The 15059-nt window shown below is 42.0% G+C and overlaps 2 protein-coding genes across 3 annotated transcripts in view; one reads left to right on the forward strand and one right to left on the reverse strand.

The window, feature by feature from the left end:
• Spag17 (sperm associated antigen 17) overlaps nt 1-4430 on the forward strand; it is a 248890-nt gene extending 244460 nt beyond the window's left edge. The window contains exon 49 of the mRNA XM_021157134.1: nt 3612-4430. The gene's annotated coding sequence lies outside the window, so the exon portion shown is untranslated. The remainder of the gene's footprint in view (nt 1-3611) is intronic.
• Wdr3 (WD repeat domain 3) overlaps nt 1-15059 on the reverse strand; it is a 24499-nt gene that overhangs the window by 903 nt on the left and 8537 nt on the right. For both annotated transcript variants that reach the window (XM_021157135.2, XM_029474902.1), the window contains exons 8-26: nt 14887-14988; nt 14154-14251; nt 13240-13344; nt 12273-12503; nt 11042-11135; nt 9231-9332; nt 7816-7901; nt 7547-7682; nt 6774-6830; nt 5664-5764; nt 5423-5534; nt 4798-4932; nt 4511-4561; nt 4067-4132; nt 3562-3654; nt 3314-3361; nt 2660-2703; nt 1258-1386; nt 137-230 (exon numbers count right to left, since the gene is read on the reverse strand). In XM_021157135.2, the coding sequence (XP_021012794.1) occupies nt 137-230; nt 1258-1386; nt 2660-2703; nt 3314-3361; nt 3562-3654; nt 4067-4132; nt 4511-4561; nt 4798-4932; nt 5423-5534; nt 5664-5764; nt 6774-6830; nt 7547-7682; nt 7816-7901; nt 9231-9332; nt 11042-11135; nt 12273-12503; nt 13240-13344; nt 14154-14251; nt 14887-14988 (1884 nt within the window). The remainder of the gene's footprint in view (nt 1-136; nt 231-1257; nt 1387-2659; nt 2704-3313; nt 3362-3561; nt 3655-4066; nt 4133-4510; nt 4562-4797; nt 4933-5422; nt 5535-5663; nt 5765-6773; nt 6831-7546; nt 7683-7815; nt 7902-9230; nt 9333-11041; nt 11136-12272; nt 12504-13239; nt 13345-14153; nt 14252-14886; nt 14989-15059) is intronic.

Genomic DNA, 15059 nt, shown 5'->3' on the forward strand with positions numbered 1-15059 from the left:
TAAAAATATTAAAAAAAAAAAAACAAAAACCCTCTCTGTGCAAACGACAACAGAAAGCTTACCCTGACTACAGATAGAAGTCTGTTTGGTATTGCCCAGCATACGGTACATTAACGTGTCTACAACAGACACTTACCTGGACTTGTCTGACTTTTGAAATAGTTGTTTCCTTTAGTTTCTCTATCACGGGCACAAGCATCTGGTTGCTGGTGATCTGGCCAAAGTGAATCCTAAAAGAAAACAGTCATGCTGCTGCAAAGAGAGGATCTGCCCTACCTGTCCCTCCTCCAAACAGTCAACAGATGACAACCCAACCACCAACAAAAACAAGAACAAAAATCACCTATGTGTCCCACCATTCTTGAAAAATGCAATGTTAAATCTGGTAATACAGTAACATCCTCCCTCAGAGATCTAGCACAGGGCCAGAGACTGCAATGGGAAGCTGGAGATAGAATGTAAAGAATGCCAGCCATGGGGACTGCTGAGAGCTCAGTCAGTAAGGTGCTTGCCATACAAGCATGAGGACCCATGCAAGAAGATGAGCATGGTGGCTCATCACTGCAATCCTGGCACTAAGGCAAGGCTGATAGTTAATCGGCAGCTCAAGCTGTACAAGGCCAGCCTGGGCTAGAATGAAATCCTGTCTCAAAAAACCAAAGGCCTGCTATGGTGGCATACACCTGAAATCCTAGCCTGCAGAATGTGGAGGTGGGCAAGTCTGAGGTCAGCCTGGTCTCTCTAGATATTGCATGGCAGGCAGGGATAAATAGTGAAAGCCTGTCTGAAAACAAGCAAAATTAGGACAATTCACCAAATACTTAGTCACTTTATCAAACAGCTGTTTAACTACATGTGTATTCCTTAGTTCCCCTCCCTTTGTCCCCTCCACTTCCTTTTGTGCCCGTAGATACCTAGAGACACTAACTGGCTATTTTTAAAATGTTGCGAACAAAGCTGACTAGCCTAGGCATAGCAATTTAAAAGCCAAACAGATGGAGTAAACTGGCATCTAGTGGACAATCTACCTAGCCTCCTTAGACTGCATCCTCAACTACAGCTTAGAGTGACTCTGAAAAGGGGGGCCATCAGGATCCGTGTTTTAAAGGCAGGAATGATTACCTAATGGCAAGAGCTATTTTGTAACAGTCTCTAAAACGAAACACAAAATTTGTAATCCCCAAACACTGTCAGCCTCAGCTGGTGCACAGCTGGAGCACTCTGGCTGAAGAGACAGTATTTGTAAGAACGTGTTACCTGAGGAGAAAAAAGAGGCACCGGCACAAGAGCTCGACATCCGAGCCCGTCTGGATGAATTCATTGAACAGTGTAAGAACGTCTGGGATATAGGAGAACGGCAGCACAAGCAGGGCCTCTTCTAGTTCACTGAGGAGGAAACGCAAACCATCACACTCCTTAGCGCTATCAGGTACTCAGCTTCCCGTACCGCTTGCTTTTCCTTTTGAGAATTCTGTCCACTCAGAGTTAAATATTCACTTAGACTCAAAATGATTCTTCTAAATGTCTTTTACACTCAACACCATCTGTTTAGAGTATTTTAGCCCCTAGCATAAAGGGAAAACCTAAGTATTGCAGATAAAGTGTTCACTACGCCTTGCTGAAAACTCCACTCTGTCCCACTTCATGATGCTTCTCTCACCACACACATGCACACAAACTGCTGTAGTATGAATCTGTCTATTGTGTATGCACAGTGTGCATGAATACTGTACTATATACTTGACAGTATATATGGATGTGCAAGTGTGCATATGTATTTCAAGGCTTTCGAGTCTGTGATGATGACTGGGTAATTGAGTCTCACACCGATCTTTCACCATTTGATTTTGCTTCTTCTATAACTAGTTCCAGTACAATGCCACCACTTCCAGTTAGAAGTCACAAGAGGATTCCAGTTTGGATCAAAGTCTCTTCCTTAGCTTAACAGTTCTCACCCTTAAGAACCGAACCCTCCTGACTTGGCACGCGTGTCTGCACCTCTATTCTCAAGGCCCCTTTCCGTTTCTAACGAAAGCTCGGCAGTATCCTCAGGCAGCTCGACTCCCTTTTGTCAGGGTCACTGTGCACATTACAATTTAGAAAAGTATCCTTCTTTATATGAAACTCTAAGGCCCAGTCAGACTATCGCACAACACAGAGAACAGCAACTAAGACTCGCTCATATTTGTTGACTGTAACTTTTAACCAAATGAATATATTAAATGGATATATTATAAAATATTCAAGAGCAGATTATACATATATATATAATAATGAGTAAGATCCTACGCAGTGAGTCTGGAGCTTGAGTGGCCCAATCAGTTTGTATGTAGTACTCACACAATGATTCCAATTGTGTATGCACACAAAATAAACGGAACAAGATGTACAACAGAACAGCTTCTGAGAGCTGGTATTTGATTGATATCTATACTTTTATTAACATCTATAACATCTATAACATCTCTCCTTCAAAACACCTTTCATACTTTAAGGGCCTCCTCCTTTCTTATACTCAAAATGTATTATAATTGCTATCTACCAAAAGATTCACAGTGAAAACTGAAAGAGAGAAAACTATCAATTCCACCTTGTATTTCACACTCAGACATCCAGTAACGGCTGTCCTGTCAAGTTACAATAGTGCGCTAGGACTTACCTCGACCTGATCCCTTTAAAAGTCTCTAACACATACGCTGAAGGCTACAAAGGAAGGACAGCAGCATTAGTGAAGCTCCTGAGTGCTTTCCTCAGGGCCTACGGCCATCCCTCTTGAGAGAAGAGGCTAAGGTGACAGTGCTGTGTGGGCATGCAGTTAGCTATACAGGGTTATAAGTAAGCTGTCCTTATTTATGTCCTTTATGACTACACTTCCTTGTAAGCTGGGCCTGTTTCATATCTATACAATGAAGATATTCTGAGATTACTGTAATGATAATACATGCAAATAATTAGCAACTCCCAGATAAACATGTTCTCCTAATACATCCCTTTCTTCTTCATGACGGGTTTTGTCAATTGTTCCTACAACGATTTTTATCAGAGGTCATGTACAGACAAGTCTTCAGAGAGCTGTGAATGCTGGGTACACAAAAGCATTAAAGGTGGAAGAGCCCGGCTGGTGTAACGCAGATGCATCTGGGGAAGTTTCCCTAGCAGCCCTCTGAGATGCAAGCTGTTTTAGAAGACACGGAGACTTTTGGAAACAAAGGGACTTCCCAGGGCACATACCCCCAACCATAATGCCTCCTCACTCCCTCTATCTCTGAAGTTAACTTCTGGACCACCAAAGAGAAACAGACATCCTACTCACAGAAATATTCCCATGAGCCATCAGGATGGGGTTGACAGGAAGAGGAACCTACAAAGAAGTTATGAAGGAAGCCAAGTCATTAAAAGAAGCCCTTTTACTCCCACAGTCTGACTTATTCTAATGCTTGACACAGGGATCATTTACTGCCTTTATCACATATCCTCATCTCATTTAAGTCAGAAATGGTCTCTTTAGGAATTCTTTTTGTAGATTACCAGGTAAGTGTGTAACTTGATAGACACGCTCACCTCTTTCCCTGCTGCTCTACAAATGGCTCTGTGTTCTTTCATTTTTGCAGTTTCTTCTCGATGCAGCTCGATGGCCTCCATGATCCTCTCAGCCTACTCAGATGACAAAGGCAGAGATCATCCCAGTGCACACCCAAGACACGGAGATGGGAAGGCCTGGCTAATGTAGCCTGAATCGGCTTAATAAAAATATGCCAGCTAGGGTGCAATGCAGCATTTACAGTTGTCAGTATGGTTCTTATTTATTTTTAATTTGTAAGAAAGACAAAATACCACGGACTCAGATGAAACTATATAGGGACACAACAGGGCAGCTTCCAGGAGCACCGAGATGAGCTTCCCTCACTGAGAGTCCCATGCTGGTCAGACGCAGACCACGGGCATCAGACAAAGGCAATGATCAACTCCTGGAATTCATCAACTTTTGTGCCACACAGAGCTATGTGGCTAACACTGAGTAAGGCTTTTACTAAAAAGTCAAAACCCATTACAAGAGCCAACTTACCGCTTTGACTGTTTCAATTGTCTTCTTCCCAGTGAAATAGTTGTTACCCTGGGTCTCCCCTGGAACCTGCCAGACATAGGAGATCCTGAACAAGATGGTATTATTTTATAAAAATACCACATCACTCCCTCCCATTAAGGATAGGTACAATATTAAATGTTTTATTTGTATCATAATGAGCACTATCCTGAAAATGTTTACAATGTATCAAATTTCTGAGTCTTTTTTAAATTTTTGTTTTGCTGAATAAATACTATAATTCCTTATAAAGTCTCATTAAGAAAGAAAAAGATATAATGATAGAATTCTCATACTAAGTTAATCACAGAACTAGCTACACAACTGAATAAAACACATAGAGGCTAACAGTAGAGAGCAATGCCTCTGGCATCTAGTCTCAATTCCTCTCCCATATAATTCCCGTATCCCAAAAGATTCACTTACCACCGGCTGGTCTTCTTTGGCCACGCTCTCCTCATACTCTGCTTCCCTTTGCTGACAAGAGACACACATAAGTTATAATGAGGGGAAAACAGACTCTGCAGAGCGACCGAGGCAGTGGAAGGGCTTCTCTTAAAGCATGATGCCAACGGCACCTGTGTCCACCTGGACCGTGTGGCCCTGGCCTTGGAAATGCCTTTTGTGTGAGCTGTAACTACACTGGGTGGAAAACCTCAGCAGGGACAGTCTGTAAGTCGCCCCCACCAAACATGAAGTCACAAAGGTTTTACCATTTCCCTTTCTTCTTCGAGAATAAGAGGCTCTCTCGTTCTCTCCCAGAGTCTCAGCGACTTGTCATGAGATGCTGATACAACGTAGTCTCCACTGGGGCTGACAGCCAAACACCATATTTCCTGGTGGTGTCCCTGGACAAAGATAAAACAAAATGACCCAAGGAAATCTAACTTACTCATTGGTTACCACTCGTTTATGCCAGTGGTAGGGTAAATATTCTTAAAGGAAGTTGTTAAAGTACTCTGGTGGTTAGAATAAAAATGTCCCCCATAGATCCATAGGAAACGGCAGTACTAAGATGCATGGCCTCATTGAACAAAGTATGTCACTAGTGGGTAGATTTGGAAGTCTCAGAAGATCAAACCAGGCCTAGTGGCTCTCAGTTCTTTTCCTGCTGCCTGTGGTTCCAGATGTAGAACTCTCAGCTACCTGTCCATCATCAAGCCTGCCTGAGTGCCACCATGCTTCCCACCGTGACATTGGGCTCTACCTCTGAACTATAAGCCAGCCCAAATTAAATGTTTTCCTTTATAAGAGTTGCCATGTTCACAATGCCTCTTCACAGGTATAGGAACCTTAACTAAGGCAAGTACCAATCAAGCCAAACAAGCAAGGGGTTACCTCCAGCGTTTGGATGTGCTCAAACTTGTCTGCATCCCACTGCTTGATCTTGTGGTCCTTCCCAGCGGTGAAGAAGAGGTGAGACTTAGGCACAAAGCGTAGATACATCACACTAAGGGTGGAAAGTAATGTCAGAAACTCCAGGCGAGTGAGCTAGAGCACTCGTACACTCATCAGGAATGCCTACTCTACGAAGCTTCTGAGAACAACTAAATAGATCCTTTCAGAGGACTACACCCACCTGTCATCATGTGCAAAGAGAGACCTGTGGCAGTCACCAAAGTCCAGACCCCAGATTTTCACATTTCTATCAGCAGAACCAGTTGCTATTAGTGCTCCATCCTATGGCAAAGAAACAAATTATTAGCATTTAATTAAACTAGACAGCTAAAGCTAACCAGGATATTTAATTCATTTCTTCAAAAATATTATGATAGAGCAAAAACATATTCATCTCTATTCAAAATACCTGTGCTCAGACTTACAGAGCTTGTTAAAGGTTGGAAAGTGAATGTATGAACTCTGACCCTGTCACAGGACAATATCACAACACAGTGCTGTTGTATGCCTTAAGGTCAAGTGATCTGTTCACTCAGTTAAATAAGAAAAGGGCTACTCCGATTCTCTGTTCTCTGGAATGGGATTTGTGGGGATAGGAGGGAAAGTAAAGAGAAAATGAAGCTAAAAAAGAACCTACTAAAAGGTTTATGACCTACTTGTTTAACACACACACACACACACACACACACACACACACACACGCACACCCCATCACCATTCCCTCAAATTCTTCAAATTGCTGTGTTCATACAAGGATCTCACAGCTATGGAATCTATTCATTCCCACACTTTTCAAATATGCAGTTTTGGTTTGGTTTGGTTTGGGTTTTTTCAAGACAGGGTTTCTCTGTATAGCCCTGGCTGTCCTGGAACTCACTTTGTAGACCAGGCTGGCCTCGAACTCAGAAATCCACCTGCCTCTCAAATATGCACTTTTAATCATAATGACACAATGGAAATAACTGACTCCCAAGAATGAGAGTATTTACACAAAGCAAAATACTACAATATTCAAATCCTCAACTGTGCTGTCCCGAAGCATAAAGGGGTGCCTCTGAAAAACTATGAACTTCAGATGTTCTGCCAATTATGGAATTTAGAGCAGCAATCTTCCAAAGCCACTGTAGGTGGTTAGAAGGACTTTAATGCTATTTGTTAAACATTATCATGTGTATGCTGTGACTATAATACAGACCTGTGACTTTCTGGAGGAAACTCAGCAGAATGACGCAAGGGCTGTACAATGGAGCCCAACCATGAATTAGAAAAGAGCCTCACATACTTTACTTACATGGGAGATGTCCATGCATAAAACAGGCAGTTTGTGTCCATACAGTGAGAGAAAAAACTAAACATGAAAGAAAGGATACAATGAATTCATGTTTGTCTATAAAATACAATCTGTTGCACATGGAGCTAAGTATCAAATTATAATACTAAACACATATCTGGACTGCTTGCTAAGTGAGATTTCCTGTGTCCACTATGGAGACCCTACACATACTTGCCAAGAACCCTGAAGCCCAATTAAGAACATCAGGCTACCTAAAACCTACCCCTTAGAGTAGGCCTAAACAGACTATCTGGGATAACTGTTTCACAGGTTATCCTGAGGCCCAAGACAGTCCTGAGCAATAACTCGCAGCAGCCTGTACTGAGCAACACTTTCAAAGCTGCTTGTTATGACAGGATAGAGATTTCTATCTATAGATCTTCAGAATATGAACTAGCATATTTATTTAGTTTTAAATAAAACTGATGAACCCTGTGACACTATTAGTTCCTCAAGCACACTCAGTGTTTTAGTAAGCATATCTTTAAAAATATTTCTGGCTATCATCCCAATTCTTTTTCCTTACATTGGAAATAGATTCTCTTCTCACATTGATATATCATGATTATGGTTTCCTTCCCACGTTCACTCCCATCCTGATCCACTCCCATTCTGTGTCTCATTAGAAAAAGAACAGGCTTCTAAGAGATAATAAGAAAAACTACCATATGGGATCACCCCACATTCTTAAGGTCACACACAAAGAATACTCCCAGCCAAACCCATCATACCTTTAAAGTGTCAACATAGAAAACCTTCACAGTGCAGTCCAGCAAAGACACAGCCAGCAGCTTTTGATTGGGAGAGTAGCTGACACACAGGACGTCCTCATCTAGCTGCAAGGTTCGAGTCTGCTTCACAGAAAGTCTGCCCAGACAGCATCAAGAAAAAGTAACACAGATGAGAATGCCAGACAGACAGCTCCAAACCTGACACACAAAAGCATGCAAATCAACGGTTCTCCACTTCATGCTAAAGCCCCACGCAAGTTTCCCCTCACCTCTTCTGGGTACTATTTTTATCTGTCACCAACTCAAAATCCCAGAACTTGACAGCTTTATCAGCGCCACCTGTCACAAAGCCACGCTGAAAATCAAATGACACTTCAGTTAAAAAACATTTCAGCACAAAAACTTTGCTAAGTACACACATACAACAGTTAAAACGTTTTACTGAATGGTGTAGGACAATTTCAGAAACTATGCCCACCCCGGACTACTTTTCCGCTAGCACAGATCTCACTTGAGAATGCCAGACAGACTGACACCGACAGACATGATCACTGAAGTCCTAGGTAACCTCCTCTTAGCATCGTGAAGAAAAGCCTTTAGGGAAGAGTGTGGAGTTTCCTTCCCTCCTTTCTTTCTTTTTTCAACTTCACCTAAGAGGGCAGAAGTCACTTGAATTTGCTACAAAGCAGTAAGATTAGCTTTGTAAACAAGAACAGTCTGTCTCTAGAGGTCATCTCAGGAAGGTATAAACCACTCCTGCAATGTGTCTGCTTCAAATGCCCTTGCGATGGTTTTCCAAATCAAGAAAATCAACTGCCGTCTATTCAGCCCCATCTCATAGCAAAGTATCCATGCGTATTTTATACTAAGCGACATTAGCCACTCTAATATCTTTTTTCCAAATATATATACTTCCAGTGGATAAAGGATTGCTATTATCGAGAATATTTGGATAAAGCCAAAGTACTGTCAAAAACAAAACAAAACAAAAACAAAAACAAAAAACCCCAGCAAACTCACAATGTCAGAGTAGCACCTGCATCAGTTCCCCTGTAGCTCTCCAGTGGGTAAGGCACCATGAGCACACGAGTGATAAAGACTTACTACAGAGTCATGAGACTCACACATCGGCTAAAGAATTTCCCTAGTCATACTAGACTATGGAGGGAACAACATCGTGTATTTCACCCTCTGCTAAGGTGCTAAGAAAACTTTCCCCTCTGTAAAGTACCACAAACATTGTCTAAAAATAAGTCATGCTAGCGCTGGAGCGATAGCTCAGCAGTTAAGAGCACTGGTTGTTCTTCCAGAGGACCTGGGTTCTATTCTCAGCACCCATATAACATCTCACAACTATGTATAGCTCCAGTTCCAGGAGATCTGACATCCTCACATAGACATACATGCAGGTAAAACACTGATGCACATTACATAAATAAATACATCTTTTAAAAACAGAGCCATGCTGCTGAGGATGAACAGCTGAACAACTCAAGTTTGCAGTAGTAGCTGTGCATACTACAGGTGTGTGAGATGATATGTTTGTGAAATCTAAAGATCAGACCTAGAGGGGGCTTTCTTTAATGCAATCCTGAGAGGAACCTTTTTTAGGCAACTAAACTTGGCAGATCTAAGATGTACTCAGAGTGCAGAAGCCCAAAGCTTTAAAGCCCGGTGCAGTTACCTGATCTGGAGAAAGAGACATGGACCACAGGGCTCCATCATGGGCAGCTATTGTCTCCAACAGAGTGCCTGAGGCCAGGTCATAAAGTTGCAGATTTCCTGTCTGGGAAAGTGAACAAAGTTTTAAGGGGCACATCCACAGACGTCATTACTCATGCCTGAAGTTAGAAAGCAATAATTTGGGTCAACTGTTCAGGAAATAAATCCTGCCTAAATACTTTCTGCATTCCGTATCTGAAGACATACTGTTCCCAATGAAACACCTAGTTAACCAATGAGGGTGGGACTAATTGCTTTCATACACTGCTGTGGATAGTACAGCCTTACAGATCTTGATTCTGCCTCTTTTGCTGGTTCCATATCACAGCCACAGACAAATCTGAACAGTTCAAATGGAAACTTAGTAGCCTTTAAATTTCACCTATGCTTTACATGGACCACTCAAGCCTATTGTCACTGCCTAACAACTCTCCTCACTGGTTTTGGTTTCTTCTTTTTGCAACACACTGACAGTGACAGCCAGAACCCTTCCATGACTCTTGCCTAGATGTCTGTATATGCCACAACCCCGGAGTCAGCATTTAACAGACACTACTAACTTCACAAGCTTCCATGCCACATGACAGACAACAGAAGCAAGGAGACCTAAGCCCCAGGCTTGCCTCTTTCTAACTCTATGACTGACAGAAAATTCATTTCCAGTAATTTGCTTTTTATAAAATGGAGTTTACATCTGAAAGATGTCACTAGGATCACAAGAGCCAAGTGCTAACTGCCTTGCACCATCTCGGCCAGGAAGTACACATTAGTCTTATAGGCAGTCCTCAAAGCAATCCACAAAACGCTTTCCTAACAACATACAGCACACACACATTTGTTGAAGGATGGATACAAAATGAGTGGAATTTTTAACTGAAATGTTACTTCCAACGGGACCTGGAACAGCTTCCAACATTTTATACTTCTTGTTGGACAAGAAATAGCCACCGTGGTCTGTTGGTTTCCTAATAAAATGCATGCATATTTGACAAGGGATGAGGATGATATATACTTGCAAAATATTCTTCCAAACACCCCACAACTAAATACAGTGACACACTGAGCACAGCACAACTCTTGGGAGGATGAATCCTAACTTTGAGGCAGCCTGGGCTACAAAAATCCCTGTGTGAGGACAAAGCCATCCCCCATAAACCTTACTGCAGCTTGTTCTCACTGCTTGCTTCTGCTGTGACTGGTCTCTGCTTATTGTGCACTCCAAGGAAAGCAGGTTCAGAGCTAAAGCGGATTTTCAAAGGTTGCAAGGTCACTACGTGGCAGAGCCCTCAGGAGGACTCTACGAGTCTCATCATGGCTGTGCAGGTGAAGCAGCATTCTCTACGTTTTGAAAGATAAACTGAATCCAAATCTGGGTCTGCTATGGCTGTCCCCAAACTGTAAGTCTAAGACTGAAGACCTGGTCAGCTTTGCTTTATATTGCCATGTTGGGTCAAACCTGGAAATGTTATATTATTTAATACTATTATATCTTACCATCAATTAAGTCTAATTACATACATTTATAAGATACATGTAAGGATGATCATCAAAATGCTGATGGCAGTTACCTCTGTACATTTAATTAAAGTCCTTCTTTGTAATTTGACATATGGTTTGATATTTTTTTAAACAAGGAAATAAAACTTTAAAAACATCAAAAAAAGCCAATAAACTATTATCTAGCTCTATTATATTAATTGCCAATATGCTGTTAAAAAATCCAAATTCTCAAGGGTCTTTTGAGATGCTAAGCAGAAAAGGCCAGGTTTTTACCTTTGTTCCTATGACCACCTGCCTATCGCCGGGAACGAAGAAGGAGCAGAGAGCATATTCACAAGGCATGGTACGGATACACTGCAGGGTAGACCTATGAGAGAAAGGACATTAGAAGTCAAGTGTTTCAATGCACTGAGCCACACAGTGACATGACACAAGACAAGTCAAGTCTAACTCTTACCTCACATTTATCTCAGTCAAGAGGAAAAATGTTATTGACCAAAGCTGGATTTCTTTGGAAAGGAAATTCACCATAAAGAAAAGAGATCATACAAAAAACCAAAGAGCTGGGCGTGGTGGCGCACGCCTTTAATCCCAGCACTCGGGAGGCAGAGGCAGGCGGATTTCTGAGTTCGAGGCCAGCCTGGTCTACAAAGTGAGTTNTGAGTTCGAGGCCAGCCTGGTCTACAAAGTGAGTTTCAGGACAGCCAGGGCTACACAGAGAAACCCTGTCTCGAAAAACCAAAAAAAAAAAAAAAACAAAAACAAAAAAACAAAGAAAAGAAAAGTGTTGACCAGGCTGACCACAGGGCCCAGTCTCCAAGGCCTAGGAGAGCATAAAGAGTTTCAGGTTGAAATGGTGTATCTTTACCAACATCTGAAAGTTAATTTCATTATAATTATTTTATGTGTATGGGTATTTAGCCTGGACCTGAGAACACATAGAATAGTCTAGATGGCTCCAGTCTTTTCAGAACACAGGGAGGCAACATCATCAGCTCTAAAGCATCTGAATTATTTGAGGTCTAAGGGAAAAGGGAAGAATGAGAAATAATGTACATTCTGAAGGCACTACACAATAACAAGGGGCAATGACTGTATGTTTTCTTCTAGCCAAATGCAGCCAAAGCTCCAGATGAAAGAAAAGCTTGACTTATTCTACTCCAAATTTTAATTTTAATCTTTTCATTTTATTTATGGGAAGAAGTAGGCACACATGGTCTTGCAAGAGTGAATGTTCTCTTTCCACTGTCTGGGCTCCAGGGATCAACTCAGGCCTTTAGTGGCAAGTACCTTTATCTGCTGAGGAGTCTCACCAGCCCTAAACCAAAATTCTAATCTCCTAATTCAGCTTTGTAAACCAATGGCCAAATGCACCAACTGTATCTTTTGACTGAATTGTATTTAGATTCTTGAGGATAAGAGTCAAAAATAAGAAGTATCAAAAGTGCTTCAAAGGAAAGACAGCCCTACTGGATAGAGGTTCAGAAAGCACCAATTCACAGACCTGTTCCAGATCTTAATGGAATCCGCTGCAGCTGAAAGCACAGCTATATTATCCGAGCTGAAGGACAAAGTGCGCACATCGCTGCGGTGGCCTCCAATGGTGATCCTGCTTGTCCTCACAGGCTGAGGGGCTGGCAAGGACGCATTGAGCGAATACAACTCCACCAGATTGTTCTGCAGCAGGAAGACTGCCTTTAACTCTCCTTGCGGTGAGTGAATCAGGTCAAAAGATCTGCATGGACGAGAAAGTCAACACAATTGTTGCTCGTTATATTTATGGGGAGCTACTATCTTGGCTCATGAAGCCAACATTTTCTGGATGAAAAGCTTAGTGTTCTAAGCCTACAGTTTAAGCACACACACACACACACACACACACACATATTTAATTTTTCTTTAATAATGTTCTGAGTATGGAACAGCAGTGGAGCACAGGCTCTAACCTTTTCACTACTTTTATTTCTTTGGCTGTGTAGTGTGTATAGTGTATGGACCAGAGCATGAGTGTGGAAGTCAGAGCACAACTTGGAGGAGTCAGTTCTTTCCTTCTACAATGTGGGTCCCAGGGACCAAAGTCAGGCTGCCAGGACTGGCAGCAAGCACCTTTACACCTGCTGAAGCATCTCAGAGATCCACACGCACAGGCTCCTTTTAAAGTAAACAAAGAAAAAGGGAAAAAAAAAAAAAAAAAAACCTTTGGGCTCAGCTCTTAGTTTTGACATGTGCTTTGTTTCTGTGTTGTGTTGTGTTGTGTGTTATTTAAAATACTTTCTGACAAAGACCAGAAAGTTTTCTTAATTGGCAGACTGAAGGAAACAACAAAGGTAATAAAAATGGACCCGGGCTGTGACTGACAAGATCCTCACCTTCACCTGTAACCCACACACAGGCTGGCAAACACTGGGACAACGCAGGGGTGCGTGGTAGCTATTTACTCTAGAGCACTTTGACACTAACTCTTCACTCACTTGATCTTGGCAGAAATCTTGATCTTGGCTACCCGAAGGATCTCGTCCTGCAGCGTCATTGAGACACTTGTTTCAGGGTCCTCCTCCTCATTGGCAGAGTTCAACCTAGAAAGGGACACAACCAACGCTTTACCAATCACTCTTTCCGGAACAGCCTCGCTCTTACTGAGCCACACTCTGGTCCGGGGACAAACAAGTGGAGTGATTCTCAGGGAGTGGCCTGGTCACAGGGTCATTAGAACTGACTGAACAGACTACAGGCCACTGAAAGTATTACCCTTGATAACAGATTCAGAACGTAACAGGCCCATAACATCTCCTGCAATAAGTCACTGCACTGAAGCATTCCTGAGGGACTTCTCTAACTCCAGAACGTTCTCAAACAAGTCTAAGCTACAGTTAGCCTGACCCTGACATGTGAGCAGAATACTACTCAAAGCATTTGCCATCAGATGACTTTAAAAATCACTTTTAAATTTGATAAATCACTCATTAAAGGATTTCTTTCTTTTGCATTTGTGTGTTTACGTGTGTGGCAGTAAGACACCCATGCAGGATGTCTGTTTTTAACCATGCTCTAATCTGAAACAGTGTCTCATAGCAAGCCTCGGAGTCTCCTGTCCCTGGGTCCCTAGCACTGGCAAAAACACAATCCCGGGGTGCCTGGCTTTAAAAATCTGCAATATACTTCTCTGTGGGTCTTAGTGCAACTCAGAAATGTGTTAGGAATAAAGAAGTACGAATTAGAAATTCAAACTTTGCGGGGTACTGGTACCCCACAAATCCTCTAGCTTTTAGTTCAAACAGGTAAGCAAGTAAATGTTTCCTTTAAGTTACCGCTTTTCTGTAATACATGGCTACCCAGGATGTTTTACTACTATTAAGTTTATTTTAAAAAACAAAACAAAACATACCTTGCTTTCTTTCTAGCTTTCTTTAGCTTCTTATCCATTTTCTTCTGAACTTCTGCTTTGGAAAGAATACAAAATACTTCTAATACAGAATCAGTTCCCTAGAAAGGCAAAAGGCAGGCAGTTTATAATTTAGCCCATACCAGGTAAGAACTGAACAGCAACATATATTTGTCTTCCCATACTGGCTGGATCACAATTAATCTCTGGGTTTATGGTCTAGAAATTAATATACTATTTCCTGCTCAACATTCTTTGAAGGCCAAACAGAACATGCACCTTTACACTAATGGAAAAGCCAGCATTTAGTAAATGGCTAGTAATAGTAAGTGTAGTTACTTTCATGATGTTATAAATATTGTGCTAGGACATCAGACACTCAGAGGAATATATACTACATTTTAAATCGTGTGTGTGTGTGCACGCAGGCGTGCATGTGCATCTTTGTGTCTACATCTGTGTATCTGTGTGGGTAGGTGTGTGCACAGGCCACACCAGTATGATCACACCTGCTAAAGTTGAAGTGAAAGGTGGCTGTGAACTGCCCAATGTGAATGATGGGATTGAAGCAGAGGTCCTCTGTAAGAGCAATGCTGGTCTTACCATTAAGCCATCAGTCCAGACTCATATTCTGAATTATTACCACAATCAAAATAAAATTCCATGCCCACAGCTAATCATGAAAGAATGAGTACTGAGAAGGAACACTCTTACTGTTTTCTAAGCCAGTACTCACGTGGCAAGCAAGAATCCTGCCTGTCTTGTCCACGGCGAGGTTCACAACTCTGTCCCTTCCTTCCCGCATTATGGAGCCAGCTTTTCTACACGAAAGTATGCGCTACAGCAAGAGAACATGGAGGTGAAATGTCTGTCCTGTTAAACCTCCAAAAAGCTAATATATGCAGGTGA

This window comes from Mus caroli, chromosome 3 (assembly GCF_900094665.2).
Source record: "Mus caroli chromosome 3, CAROLI_EIJ_v1.1, whole genome shotgun sequence".
Taxonomy (NCBI): domain Eukaryota; kingdom Metazoa; phylum Chordata; class Mammalia; order Rodentia; family Muridae; genus Mus; species Mus caroli.